This window comes from Saccopteryx leptura, chromosome 1 (genome assembly GCF_036850995.1).
Source record: "Saccopteryx leptura isolate mSacLep1 chromosome 1, mSacLep1_pri_phased_curated, whole genome shotgun sequence".
In the NCBI taxonomy this organism is placed as follows: domain Eukaryota; kingdom Metazoa; phylum Chordata; class Mammalia; order Chiroptera; family Emballonuridae; genus Saccopteryx; species Saccopteryx leptura.
In genome coordinates this window covers 264,669,238-264,691,722 of record NC_089503.1, presented here as the reverse complement: position 1 = coordinate 264,691,722, position 22,485 = coordinate 264,669,238, and the positions used below count along the sequence as shown (strand labels likewise).

Here is a 22,485-nt window from a genome sequence, read left to right as displayed (position 1 = left end):
TTTTTGTTATGTTTGATGTTATTTTGTCTCTGTATCAGGTTTTTAATTGTTTGACACATTAGCAGAATTGTAAAATAAAATACTAATTGGTATAAGTAGTTTATTTCTGTGTTGACCTTAACGTTGATTTATCACGTGTATTTGTTGCTTATTGAATTATGATTTGCATTCTTCTAATTCATTATCTGAATCCTTTTGTATAATATCTGAAAAGAAGAAACCAAAATGAAAGTTCATGTGAATATTTTATATTTATCTATTTTATATGTATATTCTCTACATATTTATTCAGCGTGGCTTTTAAAAAAGAACAAAGGTTCAAAATGTAGGAAACATTAGAAAGTATAATAATATAAATCTTTGCAAAGAAAAATAGTGACTTGTGCCTTCTTTTATTTATTTATTTGTTTGTTTGTTTGTTTATTACAAAGCCAGAGAGTGAGTCAGAGACAGGGACAGACAGACAGGAATGGAGAGAGATTAGAAGCATCAATCATTAGGTTTATTTCATTGTGCGTTGCAACACCTTAGTTGTTAGTTGTTCATTGATTGCTTTCTCATACGTGCCTTGACCGTGGGCCTTCAGTAGACCGAGTAACCCCTTGCTGGAGCCAGGGACCTTGGGTTCAAGCTGATGGGCTTTTGCTCAAGCCAGATGAGCCCATGCTCAAGCTGGCGACCTCAGGGTGTCGAACCTGGGTCCTCTGCATCCCAGTCTGACGCTCTATCCACTGCGCCACCGCCTGGTCAGGTGACTTGTACCTTCTTGAAGGAAGTATAATGTTGAGAGCAGGAAGCAGGACATATTAGGATGAAGTGACATAGTAAGGACCTAGGCAAGAAGGAGAACAACTTGTGTGTGAGGGAAGAGACCCTGCTCACTAGAGCAGAAAGATGTGATTTGGGGCTGAGAAGAGAACAGGTTGGTGCCATACAATGGGGTCAGTTGATAGATGGAGATTTCATACAGTACACAGGAAATTTGGTATTGATAGCACACAGGAAAGTTGGTATTGACCCTGTTGGCTCCAGAAAGTTCTTCAGCTGGTCATATTTTGAAGGTAGTGTTTTACAAAGAGTTATTTCAAAAGGGTGGTGTTCACAGAGAGGACAGAAGGTGGGTGACCTGCTTAGAGATCTGTCTTGTGATGACTTCTGTGGTCTTAGATGTGTGGGTTCTTTGAGGAAGAATTGATAGGACCTGACAAATGATGTACGTCATGTATGGCCAGTAGTCGTGGCCATTGCCGCCAGGCACGTGCAGATTCCCATTAGATTCGGGCAGACGGTAAAGAAACTGCGGAACCAAAAAATGGTGGGCTATTCCTTTACTCTAGCCTCACACCCAGCAGGCAAGTAAAAACACACTGGGCTCCAAAACCCACTCATTCAGTGCTCACAAAGCTACTGACACATCCGGGTTTTCCTAGGATCAAAAGCCCCCACTAGTTCAGTCATCTTGGTTCCCAATCTGCCAACATGGCTTCTTACTCTCTGCATAAACGGGCTTCTCTCTCCTTCCCCTCCATCTTGGCTTCTTCTTCTTCTTCCTCACAAACTTTTCTTGGCCAAAAACCCCTCTTCCAGCACACATTAGCATAACAAAGCCCCTTCCCAACCAGGAATGTAATTAGCAGTTTCACCTGGCAGCGGCCATTTTTAACAATAAAAGTGAGCAAACATAAAGATCACATTGTACAAACTATTTGCCTAACACATCAGCACACAGATAAGTCAGAATCAAAGTTCTTAACAGTGACTACAGTCAACAATAATACCCCCCGCCCTTAGACCTGGAGAACTTGAAAGGTGGTATTAGTTTGTGTCTAAAGATTGTGACTGCAGACTTGGACTACAGGAGTTTGTAAAGGAAGCTCAGGATGTGGAACTGGAACTTGAGGAAAGCCAGAGTGGCAAATTTGGGAAACTACAGAGGTGATTCAGAAAGAGTGACCAGAAAAAGGTCTCTTAAAATGGGGACCAGAATTGTGCAAATGAATAGTGAGAGGAAGAGATTTGATTAGGACTTGATATTGAAAAATGAAAATTTAAATTTAAAAATTAAACTGCCTTGGTTGGATGGCTCAGTTGGTTAAAGCATCGTTCTGAAATGCAGAAGTTGCTGGTTCGATCCCCAGTTAGGGTGCATACAGGAACAGATTGTTGCTCTTCCTCTCTCTCTCTCTCTCTCTCTCTCTCTCTCTCTCTCCCCTCCCCCTCTTACCCCTCCCCATCTCCTCCTCCTTTCTCCCTCCTTCCCTTTCTCTAAAATCAAGAAATAAAAAATTTTGGCCCTGGCCGGTTGGCTCAGTGGTAGAGCGTTGACCTGGCGTGCAGGGGTCCCGGGTTCGATTCCCGGCCAGGGCACACAGGAGAAGCGCCCATCTGCTTCTCCACCCCTCCCCCTCTCCTTCCTCTCTGTCTCTTTCTTCCCCTCCCGCAGCGAGGCTCCATTGGAGCAGAGATGGCCCGGGCGCTGGGGATGGCTCCTTGGCCTCTGCCCCAGGTGCTAGAGTGGCTCTGGTCGCGACAGAGCGACGCCCTGGAGGGGCAGAGCATCGCCCCTGGTGGGCGTGCCTGGTGGATCCCAGTCCGGCGCATGCGGGAGTCTGTCTGACTGTCTCTCCCCATTTCCAGCTTCGGAAAAATACAAAAAAATATTTTTAAATAAAAATAAATATTAAAGAAAATGTTGATCATAAATGCAACTACATGCATTCTTCTTAAAACAAAGAATTAATCAAGTTGTTTTGATGTATTTTTCTCATAGCTGAGTGCCAGAGTATCCTTCACTTCACCTGGGCCTCTCACTGTCACAGACAGATATTTCATACAAAATTTAACCTAAGTGTTTATGGGCATCTTTAAAGGAAGGCTCTACTAGCTGAAATCATAGTGTAACTCTCTAATGATAGGTCTAACACAATTTGGGTCTTTAAAAAATATGGCATTTTTTCCCCTGGCCGGTTTGCTCAGTGGTAGAGTATCGGCCCAGCATGTGGAAGTCCTGGGTTCAATTCCTGGTCAGGGCACAGAGAAGAAGCGCCCATCTGTTTCTCCACCCTTCCCTCTCTCCTTTTTCTTTCTCTTTCCCTCCTGCAGCCAAGGCTCCATTGGAGCAAAGTTGGCCCCGGGCGCTGAGGATGGCTCCATGGCCTCTGCCTCAGAGTCTCTGCTAGAATGACTCCGGCCGCAACAGAGCAGCGCCCCCTAGTGGGCATGCCAGTTGGATCCCAGTCGGGCGCATGCGGGAGTCTGTCTCTCTGCCTCTCCGCCGCTTCTATCTTTGGAAAAATACAAAAAAAAAAAAAAAAAAAAAAGTGGCCTTTTTATGTAATGTTAATATTATTACTAAGATTTTGCCTCCCGAAAATTTGATACCAAAAGTTTTAGCTGCAAATACTTGGGAGTTTACACTTTAAAATCAAATTGTCATTGTTGACTTCTGGGTAATATTCAGCCATATATTTGTCCTAAGTAAAAGTAACTACTACAGCAATTTATAAGCTGTCCTATATGCTCTATGTCTTTTTGTAACTTAAAAAAATATTTATCCTTTTTGTTGAAATCCTCATGTATGTCAAAAGTCCTTAGACAAACACCAGATTAAGTAGCGTTTACTAACTTTGCTGTGATCATTCTAACCATGCAGCTTCTCTTCTGCAATGTCCTCTCTGTTCTCCCCCACCCAAAGTTGGCCTGTGACCTTCAGAGATCTGTTCTTGCTTACCAGCCTCCAGTATGCTCTTCTCTGAACTCTTAAAGTCCAAATAATTTAGGGTTGCCATCTGTTCTACGCTTGATTATTTCCTGGGTATTAGTGTTTTCTCTAACCAATCTGCAGACTCCTTGAAGTCTGGAGTCAAGTTTGTTACTCCTCAGTTCCCTCATATTACTTCATAGGCCTCATCCCTGAATCATTAAAGGCCTTTCTTTCCCCAAGGACCTTGACTTTAGTCTATTAAGTAAAGTATTTTACTTTTTTTTTTTCTTAGTTCAGCTTTCAAAAAAAAAAGTGTTCAGCTCGGTGTTCCTATGTCATGAAGAGTTTTTGAGCTAGGCTTTCTTGATCTATCTGAAGAGGATTTGATGCTGGAAACTGAAGATATCAGTCAAAGGTGGCTTGTTAAGAATAGTCCTCTTGTTTTTTCTGATGATAAAATTAATATATGCCTTTTCAGAAATATAGGCAAGCCAATGGAAAAAATAAAGATGATACTATCTCACTAGTCATATAACTAACCACTTCTAACGTTTGAGTATCTCTCCTTCCATTTTGCCCTGTCTTATGCATGGTATAATTTTTTCACTTAATATATCATGGATGTCTTTGCATGACAATAAATATAGATCTGCATGATCACCTTTATTTTTAAATTTATTTTATTGATTGATTGTTTTAGAGAGAGAAGAAGGGAGAGGGAGAGAAAAACATCAATTTGTTGTTCCACTTATTTATGCATTCATTGATTGGTTCTTGTATGTTCCCTGACTGGGGATCAAACCTGCAACCTGGGCATATTGGAACAATGCTTTAACCAAGTGAGCTACCTGGCCAGTGTTGGTCACCTTTAATAGTCACATATATAGACCATGTTTAATTTAACCCATCCCCTGTAATATACATTAGTTTAGAAACAATGTTTTGCTTTTATAAACAATACTATGATGAACATTTTTATACATATTTTAGTTTTACCTTGTTATTTTCTAAGGATGAATTTCTGGAAATGTGATAGGTTGAGCAAAGAGTGTAAGCATATTAAAAATTGTCATATCTGTTACCAGTATGCCCCTAGAAGGTTAGAATGTATTTAGATTCTCCCCAGCAATATTCATGACCTTTTCTCCCATCCCTTGTTAGCTAAGTATCATCAGACTTTAGTCTCTGCCAATCTGATAGTGTTCAAGTCTTGCTTTTATTTATACTTCTCTAAATACTAACAGTTATTTTTATTAGCCATTTGTATTTATTTCATTAATTTCCAGTTATCCATGCTCACTTGTTCCACTGTTTCTCTATAAATTTATTTTTTGAACTTTTTATATGTAAAAGATATTTACCTTTTGTCATCTATGTTACAAGTAATTTTCCCAAACCTTATGTATTTAGGAAGGGCTTTTTATTTTTCAACATTCAGAAGTCTTAAACTCACATGTAGATGTATTTTCTTTCATATATGGTTTGAGACACTGATATCATTGTAGAAAAGCCTTACCCATTCCAAGATTATGTAAATACCTATATTTTCATCTTACATTTTAGTGGATATTTTTAATATTTAAATCTTTGAGCCATTGGAATTTTAATAAAGGAATAATGTAGTAATCTCACTATATTCAAATGCTAAAAGATAGCTAATTTATAAAAACACACTAAGATTCATTTAAACACCTAGGTAATTGACATATTTTCCTTTTTGTGTAAACTTTTTTTTTTTAATAAATAAATTTTTATTTTAATGGGGTGACATCAATAAATCAGGGAACATATATTCAAAGAAAACATGTCCAGGTTATCTTGTCATTCAATTCTGTTGCATACCCATCACCCAAAGAGAGATTGTCCTCCGTCACCTTCTATCTAATTTTCTTTGTACCCCTCCCCCTCTCTCACTCCCTCCTTCCCTCTCCCCGCCCCCCCCATAACCACCACACTCTTGTCCATGTCTCTTAGTCTCGTTTTTATGTCCCACCAATGTATGGAATCCTGCAGTTCTTATGGGTTTTTTTGTTTGTTTGTTTTATTTACTTATTTCACTCCGTATAATGTTATCAAGATCCCACTATTTTGTTGTAAGTGATCCGATGTCATCATTTCTTATGGCTGAATAGTATACCATGGTGTATATGTGCCACATCTTCTTTATCTAGTTTTCTATTTTTTTTTTACAGTGATTAAAGCCTTTAAGGAAACTCTTGGCCAATACAGCAAGAATCCATAAAAGAGTAGTGTCTTTAACATGTTCACCAAGTCCAAGTTGGCCCCAACACCATGCCAAATCCCTGAAAAATGCAACCCAACCCCAGTTCAGTCTGTTAGGAGCTGTCACAAGGTGTAGGAGTCCAGGAAAAGTCCGCATGGCACTGGAATTGTTGTCACAATTCTATACTTTGCAGCTCACGTCCAAGTCCCAATGACCGCTGCTTCTAGCTGGTAATGATTCAGGTAGACTGGAAAAGCCATCTGCAGCATGTGTGGATATGGAGCTTCTGTTCTCCTCTGCCTGGAGAGATGAGACCAGGTTGCTTTTCCCTGGAGCTCTGTGACTGTGGCTTGGGAAAGAGAACCTTGGGATACACTAAGCTGGGTGGCAAAGGTAGATTCATAATAGAAGTTGGCAAAAGGGGGAAAGAGAGCTCTAAATTAGGAGTAGGTCCCAGCCTGAAATATGAGTGGGGTATTGAGGTAGGAGGAATAAAGGAAACACTACATATTAAACAAAGCAGCAGAAAATAGGACTATCAACACCCACAACAGAGATCTTCGAGGGAAGAATAAAAAACCTGACTATTCAGGCAAGACATAGTTAAGTGGCCTTTGTGCAAATGAGATCAGTTTACCTGCTTCTTGGAAGAAATACCCTAGGCTCATCCACAGTGTCGTAGATGGGGCTGACGGCCCTGGGCACCTTCAGCCTTCAGTGGCAAACCCCAGCTTTCTGGGCAAGGTTAGGTCATAGGTGGCTGGAGCAGGGCTGGAAGAGACTGAACCCTCCCTTAGAGGAGCGAGGGGGAAGCCTACCTTCCAGTGTCCCTGTTTCCTCGCAGCAGAGGTATGTAAGTCTGGCAGGCTTTAGCTCAATGACCTTCCTTTCCACTATTGAAGCAGGACCCAGATGGCATCCTATGAGACCCCTTTGGGGCGTTGGAGCCTTTAAGGGTGTATCCTAAAAGCTGGTAGTTCCCCTGATCTCTTTTGAGCTTTTTCTGCCTCTAGGTATCTTAAAAGCCATGCTCAGAAGATCTCGCTGAGGGGTTTGAGGATCCCCATCCGCCTATATAAATCTTTTCCATATATCTGAAGCTATTTGGAAAAAGACAAAACAGTGTTATTAGCTGGATCAAATAAAGAAGGTAGTAGTTTGCAGGCGAAAAAGATTTGGCGTCTCCTGTTCATCAGCATTCAAAAGAAATGTAAATTTTTTTTTTTTAAGTAAAAAGCATGATATGGTAGACCCAAAGGAGTTCCAGGATATGACTACCCCCTTTTAATTTTTTTTTTAATTGACCTTAAAATATTTGCTGGGTACACTTTAATAATACCTTAACTTTAAAGATTGTAAGAATGACAAAATACAGTAAATGCTTTTGCTCCATATGCAGGAGCATTTTCAGTTTAACCAGTTTAGGAAATCCAATAATGGAACAATGCATACAGACAATGAGCTATAACATGCTTAGCAGCCTCTCCTGTTCTGACAGAGGTTACTATAAATCCAGAATAAGTATCCACTGTAACGTGGACATAGGACTGTTTGCCAAATGAAAGTATATGAGTAACATCCATTTGCCAAAGTTGTCCTGGTAGGGGTCCTTGAGGGTTAATTCCAAATGAAGGGGCAGATTGTAGTCTAGGATCCCTTGGACAGGATTTCCCAATCTGCCGTGCTGCTTCCTGAGAAAGTTGAAACTGTTTACACAGGGCTGCAGCATTCTGGTGATGAATAGTATGAGACTGAATTGCTCAATCTGTCATGGTTGCTCCAAATAATTTTCTTTTGGGTAGCTTGATCAACAAGGGCATTCCTAGGCCCTGGCCGGTTGGCTCAGTGGTAGAGCGTCGGCCTGGCGTGCAGGATTCCCGGGTTCAATTCCAGGCCAGAGCACACAGAAGAAGCGCCCATCTGCCTCTCCATCCCTCCCCCTCCCCTTCCTCTCTGCCTCTCTCTTCCCCTCCTGCAGTCAAGGCTCCATGAGAGCAAAGCCAGCCCAGGCGCTAAGGATGGCCCCGTGGCCTCTGCCTCAGGCGCTAGAATGGCTCTGGTTGCAACAGAGCAACACCCCAGATGGGCAGAGCATCGCCCCCTGGTGGGCATGCCGGGTGGATCCCGTTTGGGCGCACACGGGAGTCTGTCTGACTGCCTCCCCCTTTCCAATTTCAGAAAAAGAAAAAAGGGGGAGGGGTATTCCCTTGTGCTAAAGTTCCAGGGAGCATGGAGTGAGCTCGAGTATGTCCTATAAAATATGGAGCTCTATGTTGACATACAAGTCTTTGAAGAAGGAGGAACTGCTGAAATAGTTCATCAGCATTTGTCCCTAAGACAGCAGTCTTTATAGTGGAAACACCATAAGTAAATATTTGCTGTCTGTATATAGATTAAAGGGGGAATATGGCAAATGCTGAAAAGCCATGATAATGGCATATAATTCTAGACTTTGAGCTGATTTTAAGTTGACAGTTTCAGTATAAAGTTGGCTTTTTGTGTAAACTTTTAAATCACAAATGTTTGCCCTAAGTTTGGGTCTATAGCACAGTGTGGACACCATATTAAAACCTGAACTAATTTTCCCCTTTTTTCAAGGAGGCCTTACTAATTCTGTATGCGTGTGTGTGACTCATTTTTTCCTTTTGTCAGGTAGGCCTTATTAATTCCGTGTGTGTGCGTGTAAGAGAGAAAGAGAGACTAATTTTTTCCCTTTGTCAGGTAGTCTTACTAGTTCTGTGTGCATGTGTGTTGCCCTCCACTGCATTATACATTTCAGGGCTGGGTCCGTGTCTGATTCATCTTTGTGTCTCCCATTCCTAGCCACCTGTGAAACAAACAATGGCTGTTCATCAGTTGTGTATTAGGCACTAGTCACTGGAGAAACAGAGGATGTCCCTGCCAGTGAGGGGTTTGCCATGTGATGAGAACATCAGCCAGCAGTTCTCATCTGGCTGATAAGAGTACTGCAGCCCCCTACTGTGATGAGCAAATACTCCGGGGGTATGAGTAGTATGGAAGTCCTCACAGAGGCATCATGTTTGGCTTGTGACATGAGGATTACTTAGGAATACCAACAGATGGACCCCAAAAAAGTAATCTACAAATGCAGAGAAATACAGGGCACTTCAGTGATTGCAGTTTGTGTTTAATATGGCTAGAGCACAGGGTACATATCTGTCTGTCTTGTCAGGGAATAAGACTAGAAAGTTAGGGACCATATCAGTGCTAATGCAGAAGCTACATGCTCAAAATAAACCCCTCTTTACAGCTTCAGTGCAGAGGTCATGTACGAAGTTATGTGTGGTTGTTATCAAACACATCTGATAAAGAACATGGATCCGTGATGGCCAATCTTTTTATAAAAACTGCCCACTTTTGCAGTGCTGGTCAACCTGGTCGCTCCCACCCACTAGTGGGCTGTCCACTTTTGTGGCGGGCCATAGCGGAGCAACCAAATGGCACCTCGATTGGCCCACCATGAAAGCTGGGATTCCCACTAGTGGGCGGGAGCGACCAGGTTGACCAGCACTGCAAAAGAGGGCGGTTTTTATAAAAAGATTCGCCATCACGGACCTAGATGTTTCCTGGGTTATGCTATCTTTGTGATTTTTCTTATTTCCTGGAACAGGAGAGTTTTGACGCCAGGAGGACGCCATTCTTTCTATACTGGTGGTTGAGGGCTAACTTCCAGAACGTTGCCTGACCTCTGGCCCATCGGCATGGGGAGGTGAGTGATGGTACCCAATCACTGCCCAGGAAAACCCGAGATTTTGGTGCCACAGAGACAAGTTTTGTGAGGGGAAAAAATCTAAATCCCAAGTGAAATGTGTTTAAAGTTCTGCTTTATACCTTTGTTCTTTCAGGGCTCCATGGAGCACCTGTCACAGAAAGAGATAATGCCAGGTGGACTCCACAGGGGTTAATGTAGTTTAGCATTATAAAGGGTATTTGTTGGAGTCTGTGAGGAGTTGTATTAAGCACAGGATAATTGTCTCTAGCGTCAGAGGTGTGGGAAGTGATGATGGACTCCATGGACTGGCCCAGGGGCCCGCATGGAGACTAGAAACTACAAATGGAAAAGTCTGTTGGGTTAGTATTCCCATTAGGCTACCTTCCCTTTCTGGAGCCCATGAAGTGCTTTTTAAAGAGAAGAGTATAGAAATTGACTGTAAAATAATGAACTTTATCCTAAAGTTAGCAAGTCTTTATTTTTAAGCTTAATAAAATTTCTATTCCTGACAAACTGAGAAGAAAACTGTTTATTTGCAAAAATGTTTCAGGAATATTTCTAAACATACAGGACGTACATAACTCATTTATTGACTTTGTTATGAGGATGTTGTTAAAGGTACTGTTTTCTCAGTCATCAGGTAGAAAATTGCCTTGGAATTCAGTGCTAAGAAAATCTTACTCCTTCTAAGCTATTTATATGTTTCTAATCTAATGGGCAACGTGTTGGCCCTGAGCGTGCTCAGTCACCTTTAAAGGCCTGTCTTGTTATATGCATTCCTATTTACTAAGTTGCTTTTTGATTTCATCATTTTTAAACTTGACTTTATTACAGACATATATTTATGTCATTGAACTTAGTCTTGTAAGCTGTCTCTAATTTTGTGGAACAAAGCAGGGTACAAATAAAAATCTGCTTGATTCTCTCAAGGAAGGGGGGAGACATAAGTGTCATAATCATCTGTGCTTCTCATTCATAGAATTTGATAATGCAGTCTTGTTCTGTTTAACGGGGATATGATTCTTATTTTTTGTATTTTTCTGAAGTGAGAAGTGGAGGGGGGGCAGGGAGGCAGACAGACGGACTCTTGCATGTGCCCAACCGGGATCCCCACTAGGGGGTGATACTCTGCCCATCTGGGGCATTGCTCCGCTGCAATCTGAGCCATTCTAGTGCCTGAAGCGGAGACCATGGAGCCATCCTCAGTGCCCGGGCCAACTTTGCTCCATTGGAGCTTGACTGCAGGAGGGGAAGAGATAGAGAGAAAGGAGAGGGGGGAAGGGTAGAGAAGCAGATGAGTGCCTCTTCTATGTACTCTGGCCAGGAATCAAACCTGGGACTGCCACATGCCGGGCCAACACTCTACCACTGAGCCAACCAGCCAGAGCCGATCTTTTTCTTTTTAAGTGAGAGGAGGGGAGATAGACTCCTACATGTGCCCTGACCAGGATCTACCTGGCAACCTCCACTTGGGGGCCGATGCTCAAATCAACCAAACTAATTTTAGCACCTGAGGCCAATGCTCAGACCAGTCACTGGCTATGAGAGGGGAACAGGGAAAGAAGAGGAAGGGGGAGAGAAGCAGATGGTCACTTCTCATGTGTGCCCTGACTGAGATCAAACCCAGGACTTCCACACACTGGGCTGATACTCTATCCACTAAGCCACTGGCCAGGGCCAAGGATATCATCTAAGATATGTGTTGTTAGGTGATTTTGTCATTGTGCAAACATGACAGAGTGCACTTATACATACCTATATGGTGTAGCCACTATACACCTAGGTTGTATGGTCTATCCTACTGGTCCTAGGCTATAAGCCCGTGCAACATGTTACTGTACAAAACAGCACAAGAGAAAACAATGCAATCAAGGGATGCAGTAAACACGAGATGTATGCGGCTGCTGCCCACATGACACGGAATGCTGCTTTACAGCAAACTTTTTTTAATACGTAAGAAGAGTACACTCTAAAGTAATGATAAAAAAAAAAAACCACTGTTAATGTAGTATAGTAAATACATAAACTGGTAATAGTCATTTATTGTCATTACCATGTGTTATGTGCTGCACTTCCATATGACTGCCAGCACAGCAGTGTGTCTATAGTGGCATCACCACATGCGTGAGGGATGTGTTGTTGCACAAGACATCACTAGGTGCTGGGAATTTTTCAGCTTCTTTATAATCATATGGGACCACTGTCGTATGTGCAGTCTGACTTTGACTGAAATAATGTTATGCAGCTCATGACTAACGAGCTAAGTAGGAAAATAGCACTATGACAGTGCTGGTACACAGATCCCAGTCAGCAGGGAGTAGGGGTAGCTCAGACTAAATGTCTTGCTTTTGGATCAGTTTAGGTGAAGGGAGGCCTCCGGAGCAGATTGCTTTAAAAACTCCTTTTTGGAATTGTAGGATTGGCATCTCCTGTCTTTTTCCTGCTTCCTGGCATTTTAGCATCTCTCCAGCGGGATGTCCTCGGATTCTGAATACCAACTTACGCCAGATTATTGTTATTAGTATTCTGGCTGCTGCTGTCTCACTTGTCTACTTTTCTGTTGTCATCATCCGAAATAAGTATGGGCGACTATCTAGAGACAAGAAGTTTCAAAGGTAAGAGAAAAAAACATGTTTTCTAAATGGGATGCCACACCTTTCTCCCATGGCCTCTAGACTTTGGATTAGGTGGGCTTTAGGGAGGCTGTGCTGTAGGAACCAGTGCTGCACTGAGCACAGCATGAACGAAAATTACACTGTTTGAAACTGATCATTAACTACCAAATCCTCATCATAAGAGGATTTTGCATAAGCTTCTCATGTAATATCTTTTAAGCTGATTTTTCAGTTAATGTTGATAGTTTGAAAGTAGTTTTACTTTTCAGAACTTGTTTGAACTTCTTTAAAGAAATAATGAATGTGTATATGATTTAGATTATCGTTATCACTGTCATTTGTTTCCTTTTGACTCTAATCATTTGGCAGTTGTAAAAATGTTTTATTGGTGTCACTGCACCACTTAGAAATCACTGATTTGGTATTTATTGCACTTACTGTTAGGTTTAGGATGAGGGCCCTGTCTTAAAAGTGTTTGTTTTCCTAAACCAGATACTTGGCACGAGTTACAGATGTTGAAGCCACAGATACCAATAACCCCAATGTGAACTACGGTATCATGGTGGACTGTGGTAGCAGTGGCTCTCGAATATTTGTCTATTGCTGGCCCAGGCATAATGGCAATCCTCATGATCTGTTGGATATCAAGCAAATGAGGGATAAAAACCGAAAGCCAGTGGTTATGAAAATAAAACCAGGTATGTAAATTATAAATACCTGATTGATAACCAGGCTCTGTCCTTCTGTTCTCTGTGATGTCTTTTAGACCAGGACCCGGTTGGTCTCCTTGTTTTATAGTTCTCACTGCCTTTTTTCTATCCTTGTATGAGAAGACTAACACTATAGTGAAATATCCAAATAGTATGTCTTTCTTTTTTCCCCTGCATCCTTTACCATACTTCTTTATTCATGGTGTCTACTCAGATGTTTGGTAGTTGACATTAATTATGGAGAGATTTTTTATTTTTATTTTTCTATTTGGTAGCCATTGGTCTCTATCCTAAATAACAAGGTAATTTCAGATAACTCATGGATCAGTACTCCAATACATTGGGATATATTTATCATTTTAAAAATTGCTGCCCCAGTCCTGGCCAGCTGGATCAGTGGATAGAGCATCAGCCTGGTGTACAGATTTCCAGGTTCGATTCCAGGTGAGGGCACACTTGAGAAGCGACCATTTGCTTCTTGCCCCCTTCCTCTCCCCCTTCTCTCTTCTCCTCTTGCAGCCAATGGCTGGATTTGTTTGAGCATCAGCCCTAGGTGCTGAGGATAGCTCACTTGGTCCGAATGTGGGCCTCAGGCACTGAGGATAGCATGGTTGACTCAAGCATTGGCCCTAGACTGGGGTTGCTGGGCGGATCCTGGTCAGGGAACATGCAGGAGTCTGTCTCTCTATCTCCCGTCCTCTCACTTAAAAACAATTGCTGCTCCAATATATTTGTAATCATCTAGACCAGGGGTCTCAAACTCAACTCAGCATGTGGGCCGCAGAGCAAGATCACAGCCGTTTGGCAGGCCGCACTAGGTCTACAAAAGGCAACTGTTATGCAACACTTTTCAGTGTCACAAAATGACCAGAAACTGTAGTTCGTGGATTAGTCTGCGGGCCGCACAAAATTGTTCGGTGGGCCGCATGCAGCCTGCGGGCCACGAGTTTGAGACCTCTGATCTAGACTATGTAATAAGGATGACCATAGAACTCAGAAGAACTATTATCATTATGTCTAGTTTTTAAAGATATTGCAATGTCTTAGTGTGTTATAGAAAAATTGGGATATGCCTTCCCTGTTAGACAATTTAAATCAGTAGTTTTTAACTTTTTTTCAATATCCACATCTGTTTCCATGGACAGTGCTCTCTTGTCAAGAGCATTAGGAATAGAAGGTGTCAGGAGTACCTTGAAATAGGCACTTTACATCTTGATAGGTGATAATCACTGATTTAAAACAGTGAATCATAGGTCTTAGAGATTCAGCATTATGTAATTTCATCTTGCCAAATGTGTTAGTAAAATATTAAATACAAACAATCCAAGGAATTTCTTTTGTTTAATATTAGAGAATGTTGATAAAAATAATTATCCAATCCTGTGTCAAAAACAGGTGAAAAGGAGCTTCAGTTTTCATGTAATAGAATATTGGTCCTTAGAAAGTGGTTCCTAACTGTGTAGACTGTAGACCCCTTGAGTCCTTCTCATTCTTCATTTAATAATCCAGGCCTCTTCCTCCTCAGGCAGCCTCCACAGTGATTGTTCTTTGAGGTTTAGTCAGCTGGGCACCAGCATGTTGCTCGGAAAATCCAAATTCTCTACTTCATTATTCAGGATAGAGAGAGGGAGCTTAATCTGAGTGTTTTGTACAAGCATAATTTTGATATAGTGTATTTCATTTTTTCTCTAAGTCTTAGTGAATGACTTTAATTTTTACTTTTCTCTGTTCCTACCCCTGAAATTTTTATGTATCCCTAATCTAGAAACATTTTCAGGGTTGAAGTCATATTGATCAAATTAAAAATTCTGTGAAGCACTGTGCATTTCATCTCATTTCACAAGTTGGTTCCACTGATGTTCTTGTGAGTCGGGGGCGCAGAGAGAGAGATCAGCAGACGAAATATTCATGAACTAGCAAAGGACCACCACTCTTTTGGTGCAGGGGTCCTAGAGCCAGAGTACAATGCATTATAGAAATTGTATTCGGTATAGTTGAAGCTGAATGGAAGAACCAGGGGAAGAGGTGGGATGGGTGAGTATGCATGGCAGGCTGTGCCATTCTAGAGTTGAACTTGATCTGGAGCACACTGAGGAGCCCCAAAGGATTTTAAGCCAGGAGGAGACATGTTTGCATAGGGTATGGTCAGGGAATTTCACGATGGGAGAGGAGGATGTGTGTAGGCTGAAAGAGGTTGAAGGTATTCAGAAAGGATGAGGAGAAGTGAAAACAATGTGTGAGGAACCAAGGACAGGCGATTGAGGAAACCCAGAACACATGTTGGGATGAGGAAGGATCTGGATACTGGCTGGGGCCACTGGCTGGGTAGTGACAGTGGTCACTGAAGTAGGGAACAGGCAATAAGAGCGTGTTTATAGTGCATGTTGAGTTCAGATTTGCATGTGTCACATTTTGGGCGGCACTGAGGACAAGCATATTATCTTGTCCAGTGGACAGTTAGCACATACTGATCTGCAGACTGGGGAAGAGGTCTGGGTGCCTGCTGCTAAGAGCAATCTGGGACATAGTGACAGTGATAGCAGCCTTGGGAGTGAGTGAGTGAGGGAAGTGGGAGCACGTTTCTCAGGGGCTGGGATGAGCCCGTGTAGTCATGTCATCCACTCCAAGTGTCTGACACATAATAGATGCTCAGTGAGGTCTGTGGTCTTTGGTGGTGAGAATATGAGTGCATAGGACTGAATGGTTATCACCATCATTTTAGGAAGAGAGTCTGTGAAAGGTGTTGCCAGAGGAATAGGGAAAAAACTAGAAGAGTATGGTATGGCTTGAATTTTTCTCAAGTTAGTTACATTGAAGAAGTATGACTTACTAGCTAAAATACTTACTTGTTAACAGAGGTGTCCTTTTCTGTAGGCATTTCAGAATTTGCTACCTCTCCAGATAAAGTCAGTGATTACATTTCTCCGCTCTTGAACTTTGCTGCTGAGCATGTGCCCCGGGCAAAACACAAGGAGACCCCTTTGTACATTCTCTGCACGGCTGGAATGAGGATCCTTCCTGAAAGGTGAGCACCCACAGGGGCGGGCAGGCCTGTGCTGGTATCTTCATTCTCCTGTCGTTCCCACTGCCCTCCCTTCTCCTCTTCCATCATCATCAGCATTAACAGGAAGACATTAAAAACCCTTTATCCAAGTCTGGTATAGTACCAGAACTATTCCCTTAGCTAGAGCTTACCAAATATCTTCTTTTTTTTTTTTTTTTTTGGTATTTTTCTGAAGTTGGAAACAGGAAGGCAGTCAGACAGACTCCCGCATGCGCCCGACCAGGATCCACCCGGCATGCCCACCAGGGGGCAATGCTCTGCCCATCTGGGGCGTCACTCTGTCGCAACCAGGGCCATTCTAGCACCTGAGACGGAGGCCATAGAGCCATCCTCAGCGCCCAGGCCAACTTTGCTCCAATAGAGCCTTGGCTGTGAGAGGGGAAGAGAGAGACAGAGAGGAAGGAGAGGGGGAGGGGTGGAGAAGCAGATGGGCGCTTCTACTGTGTGCCCTGTCCGGGAATCGATCCCGGGACTCCTGCACGCCAGGCCGACGCTCTACCACTGAGCCAACCGGCCAGGGCCCCAAATATCTTTTAATACATTTGTTTATGACTGAAAATAGTCAACTATAAAATTGTCATTAAAAAAACATTTTCTACCTAATTAATTTAAGTATTTGTCATTTTGCATCTAGGAATCAAATAAGATAATATTTTCAATGAATTGCTTTGGTTTTAAAGTTTATCATTTTCATATAGAATATACCAAAGCCATAGTATGTTTTTTCCTGCTTTCTAAACAAAAATTCAGTACATACTCTCTGGATGTGTGAGTGTTTGCGTTGTTTACAGCCAGCAGAAAGCGATCCTGGAAGACCTTCTGACCGACATCCCCGTGCACTTTGACTTTCTGTTTTCTGATTCTCATGCAGAAGTAATTTCAGGGAAACAAGAAGGTTAGTATGTTGATCTTTACCTTGAAATTTGGGAAACTGTGGCTCTAAATCCTCCATTTCCCCGTGTATACTTTAATAAATTTCTCCTAGTATCTTAAAACTTGGAAAACCGTTACCTTGAAATATAATTTTTAAATGGCCAAAAAAATCACTTAGTTTGTCTTCACCACACTTAGGAAACAAATTTTGGACTTGTTTTGATAGAAGAGTTTTGTGCTTCTTTCCTGAAATATACAGCATTCTGGCATTATGATAATTTCTAAGCTTTTGGAGCCTTCTATTGATTCTTTCTCTAGGAAGAGAAAATTATTCTTGACTTTGATACACTGAGAAAATACTAGTTCTGTTTTTGAAGAAATGATTCTTTTGAGAATTAAATGACAAGTTGGTAACATTATTTGGGGAACAGATTGCTACAAATAGAGATCAAAAAAACATTTATTTCAAAAATCATCTATCATTTTAGCAAATACCTTCTCTGAAAGACACTGTAGAGAAGCTGGATGTAATTCAGACACTGCCGCTGTTCTCCGTACAGACCAGTGAGGTGCACAGTTAAACACCCTATGAGGTGCAGCTTAGGGTACCATAAGGGAGGTGAGGAAAAGGTTTCATGGGAATTTGAAAGAGAGACATTTTGTTTTCTCTTGCTGAGAGCATTATGTGGAAATAACATGTGAGCTGTGCCTCACAGGTAGTGGTACAGGTACGCGCAGCAAAGGAGAGGAAGCACGTTCCCGACAGAAGAAATTGAGTCAAAAAGGGTTGAAAAAGTTGCACTATAGAAAGAGGAACAAAAATATTTTAGTGAAAGATGTTAATAATAGTAAAAGTTGGACAGGTCATGGTGGCGGCATCATCATAGCAGTATGAGTCATTCCTTTTTCCTCTCCACTCTGATTTATAATGATTCATAAATGAAAATAAATAAATAAATAAATAAGCACCTGTGCACAGCCCACCAGGGCACCTGAGAGATCTGTTCATCTGTTTCTCCGAAAGTGGTTAGGTTGAACCTTGGAGGAGGCTGTGAAGACAGGCAAGTTGTGGCAGGGGTGGCGGCAGGCCGCTGTGACTGTCTGGCAAAGGAGGTGGAGGATGAAGGTGGTGAATGGGGTCTACCTGGCCACGGATGCTGCAGCCGGAGGAACCTACTGCTGTCTCAGAACACAGCACAGTGACGAGGAGAAAGGAAAGGGAAGAAGGCAGAGGACTGAAGGAATGTGTTACCTACTGTCTGCCCAGGATTCTTGCAAGAGGACCACCATGGACAGCTGGGACACTCCCACTTGAGGGGACCCCCTTTCTGGTCTGTGGACACACCCGCAGCACCAAGTGCTAAGCACATACCTTCCTCAACTCTGTGGCTACCCTTTTCTTTCTCCTTACCACTAACTTTTTTTTTAATGAGCATTCTCCCAACTTACTCTGCTCTAGCAAGAGAAACCAGGAACTTGTGCTACAGCACCACCTTCTGGAAAGTAAAAGAAAGTCTCCTACTTAAGAACCTGTTGAATTGTTAGAAACAAAATAAGCCAGTCTTGACTAAAATAGAATAAGTATTCACCACTTGAAATGCAGCAGCAGAGGCACATTTCATCAGACACTATGAAAAATCATGCCGATAGAGTATCACAAAAAGAAAATGACAATTTTCTAGTAACAACTCAAAAACACAAACTGTTGTTATCTAAGTGATAACTCAAAAAAGCTGTGAAGAAATCCAGTAAGATACAAAAAAACTCAGAAAGGCAATGAAATTATCTCAGAATTAATCAACAGTTTCCATAAAGTGGCAGGATACACAATTAGCAGATAGAAATCAGTTGCAGTCTCATCCAGCTTGAGCGCAGGGTTGCTGGCTTGAGCGTGGGATCATAGACATGACTCTGTGGTTGCTGGCTTGAGCTCAAGGTCGCTGGCTTGAGCAAGGGATCACTCGCTCTGCTGGAGCCCCCCAATCAAAGCACATATGAGAAAGCAACCAATGAACAAGCAATCAACGAACAACTAAGATGCCATAACAAAGAATTGATGCTTCTCATCTCTCTTTCTGTCAGTCCTCTCTCTCTCTCAATCTCTCAAAAAAAAAAAAAGAAATGATAGCATCAAAAACAAAAATACTTAGGAATAAATTTAACCAAGGAAATAAAAGCTCTGTATAGTGAAAAATACAAGACTTGGCTGAAAAAGTTGAAGAAAAACAAATGGAAAGATGTCACATGTTCATGGATCAGAAGAGTTTATGTTATTAAAATGTCTATACTATCCTAAGCCATCAGATTCAGCACAGTCCTCATCAAAACAACAAATGGGCCCTGGACAGTTGGCTCTCAGTTGGTGTCAGCACGGTGTGTGGAAGTCCCAGGTTCAATTCCCAGCCAGGGCACACAGGAGAAGCACCCATCTGCTTCTCCACTCTCCCCCCTCTCCTTTCTTTCTAGCCCTCTCTCCCCCTCCCGCAGCCAAGACTCCATTGGAGCAAAGTTGGCCCAGGCACTGAGGGCTCCATGGCCTCTGCCTCTTGCTCCGATTGTAGCGGAGCAACTCCCCAGAGGGGCCGAGCATTGACCTCTAGTGGGCATGCCAGGTGGGTCCCGGTCGGACGCATGCAGGAGTCTTGTCTGTCTTCCTCTCTCACCCCTGCTTCTCACTTTGGAAAAATACAAAAAAACAACAACAAAAGCATTCTTCACAAAAATAGAAACAGTTTTTAAATTTGTGTGGAACCACAAAAGACCCCAAATAGCCAATGCAATCCTGAGAAAGAAAGAACAAAGCTGGAGGTATCACTTCTGTATTTCAAAGTACTACAAAGCCACAGTAATAAAAAAGTATGGTACAGTCACAAAAATAGGCACATCAACTAAGGAAACAGAATAGAGAGCCCAGAATTAAATCCTTTACCATCAGCTAGTAAGGGAGCCAAGAACACCTGATGAGAGGATAGTCTTTTCAATAAGTGGTGCTGGGGAAACTGGACCCCTACCTCACACAACTCACGAAAATGAACTCAAAATTGGTTAAAGACTTAAGCATAAGACTTGATAACATAAAATTTCTAGAGGAAAACTAGGGAAGAAGCTCATCAGTATTCACTGTGGCAATGATTTTTCTGGGCATGACACCAAAAACATACACAAAAAAAGCAAAGATCCACAAATGAGACTATATCCAACTCAGAAGCTGCTATTTTTGTGTTTTTCTGAAGTGAAAAGCGGGGAGGCAGAGAAACAGACTCCCACATGCACCCAACTGGGATCCACCTGGCATGCCCACTAAGGGGCAATGCTCTGCCCATCTGAGGTGTTGCTCCATTACAACTGGAGCCATTGTAGCACCTTGAGGCGGAGGCCATGGAGCCATCCTCGGTGCCTGGGCCAACTTTGCTCCAATGGAGCCTTGCTGTGAGAGGGGAAGAAAGATAGAGAGAAAAAAGAGGGGGAAGGGTGGAGAAGCAGATGGGCACCTCTCCTGTGTGCCCTGACTGGGAATCGAACCCAGGACTTCCACACGCTGGGCCGATGCTCTACCACTGAGCCAACTGGCCAGAGCCCAAACTCAGAAGCTTCTTCACAGCAAAAGAAACTATTTGAAAAGTAACTTAATGAAAGAAAATTTTTACAAACTCTATATCAGATAAGTTAATATCCAAAATATATAAAGAATTCATACAATTTAATAAGAGCAACAAAGATAACCTCCCAATCCAATTGGAAAATGGTAGAAGAAGGAAATAGACATTATCCAAAGAAGACATCAAAATCATCAATAGGCACATGAAAAGATGCCTTGGTCATTGGTCATCAGGGAAATGCAAATGAAAGCCACAAAGAGATATCATCTCACTCCAGTTAGAAAGACTCATCAAGAAGATGAGAGAACAGGAGTTTGTGAGGCTATGTTGAAAAGGAAACCCTGATATTGTACATTGTTAGTGGGAATGTAAATTGGTCTGATTACTATGGAAATTTCCTCCCCAAAATTAACAATGAATGGGTCGCCCATACAGTCCAGGTTTCACTTTTATGTATTTCATTCCCAAAGGAAATGAAAATAGGACTTTGACAAGATACATGCACTCTTATGTTTATCACAGCATTGTTCACAATAGCCAAAATATGGAAACAATCTAAGTGCCCATCAACAGTCAATGGATAAAAATATGTGGTACATATACACAGTGGAATATTAGTCTGCCATGAGGAGAAGGTTAACCTGCCATTTGCAACAATATGGATGGACCTTGAGCACATTGTGCTAAGCTAGATAAGTTAGACAGAGGAAGACAAGCACTATATAATATCACTTAATGTTTGGAATCTGAAAAAGTCAAATCTGTAACAAAACAACAACAATAAAATGGTGGTTACCAGAGGATGGGACCTCAGGGGTAAGACTGATGGTGTTTAAGGATACAAACTTTTAACAAATAGTAAACAAGCAAAAAAAAATAGTAAACAAGCCATAGAGATCTAAATGCTCAGTGCCGTTGACCCTTGAACATCGCAGGTTTGACTGCACAGGTCCACTTAACAGCAGGTTGAAATTCAGCATTATACTGAATGTAGACAATAATATTGTACTATAATTATGTAATATGAATATAACTGTAAGGGCAATCACATTACAATATGTAATCATATTATGTAATATGTTTGATACATTTGATACAAAATGTATCAAAGTAACACACCATACTTACAGAATGTTACATGTTAAACTTATTCAATAAAAAATTTGGATAGGTCTTGAATTGTGTGGCTGTGAAGTTTGAACTTTATTCTATAAATCAGTTCAGTTGCAGAGTATAGAATGGGTTGGATTGGAAGTGTAGGGAAGGAAGATGGATTAGATTGCTGTAACAGCTTAAGTCAAGGTGGCTACTAAGATGGGTCAAGATTGGATGTAGGAAATGTAAAAAGAGAAGCAGATGTGGTGGGTGGGAGTGAGGAGTAAAGGAAATAGAAGAGTCGATGTTAACTTCTTTTAAAACCTTGCAGTGGATAAGTTTAAGTTCATAAAAAAATTAACTCTGATATTTGAAAACAACTTGTACATTTTTAAGTAAAACTAGCCCCTAGGGAATTATATTTTCATCCTATGTAAATGATATTTAAAAGTTGAGAGTTCTTGCCCTGGCTGGTTGGCTTCAGTAGAGCAATGGTCCAGAATGTGGAAGTCCCAGTTTTAATTCCCGACCAGGGCACACAGGAGAAGTGACCATTTGCTTTTCCACCCTTCCCCCTCTCCTTTCTATCCCTCTCTTCCCCTCCCGCAGCCAAGGCTCCACTGGAGCAAGTTGGCCTGGGCGCTAAGGATGGCTCCATAGCCTCCACCTCAGGGGCTAAAATGGCTCTGGTGCAATGAACAACACCCCAGATGGGCAGAGCATCGCCCCCTAGTGGGCATGCAGGTGGATCCCAGTCAGGCGCATGTGGGAGTCTGTCTCTTTGCCTCCCTGCTTCTCACTTAAAAAATAATAAATAAATAAAGTTGAGAGTTTGTGGAAAACCACTAGGAAAAGATGAAATACATTGG

General features: G+C 41.9%; 1 protein-coding gene across 3 annotated transcripts in view; it reads left to right on the top strand.

The window, feature by feature from the left end:
- Window positions 1-22,485, top strand: part of ENTPD4 (ectonucleoside triphosphate diphosphohydrolase 4) — a 40,917-nt gene that overhangs the window by 1,044 nt on the left and 17,388 nt on the right. For 2 of the 3 annotated variants that reach the window (XM_066351755.1, XM_066351752.1), the window contains exons 2-6: window positions 9,559-9,657; window positions 12,078-12,275; window positions 12,768-12,973; window positions 15,860-16,010; window positions 16,841-16,944. In XM_066351755.1, coding sequence (XP_066207852.1) covers window positions 9,650-9,657; window positions 12,078-12,275; window positions 12,768-12,973; window positions 15,860-16,010; window positions 16,841-16,944 — 667 coding nt within the window. In that variant the 5' untranslated portion in view covers window positions 9,559-9,649. The remainder of the gene's footprint in view (window positions 1-9,558; window positions 9,658-12,077; window positions 12,276-12,767; window positions 12,974-15,859; window positions 16,011-16,840; window positions 16,945-22,485) is intronic. The other variant, XM_066351764.1, reaches the window with a different exon arrangement.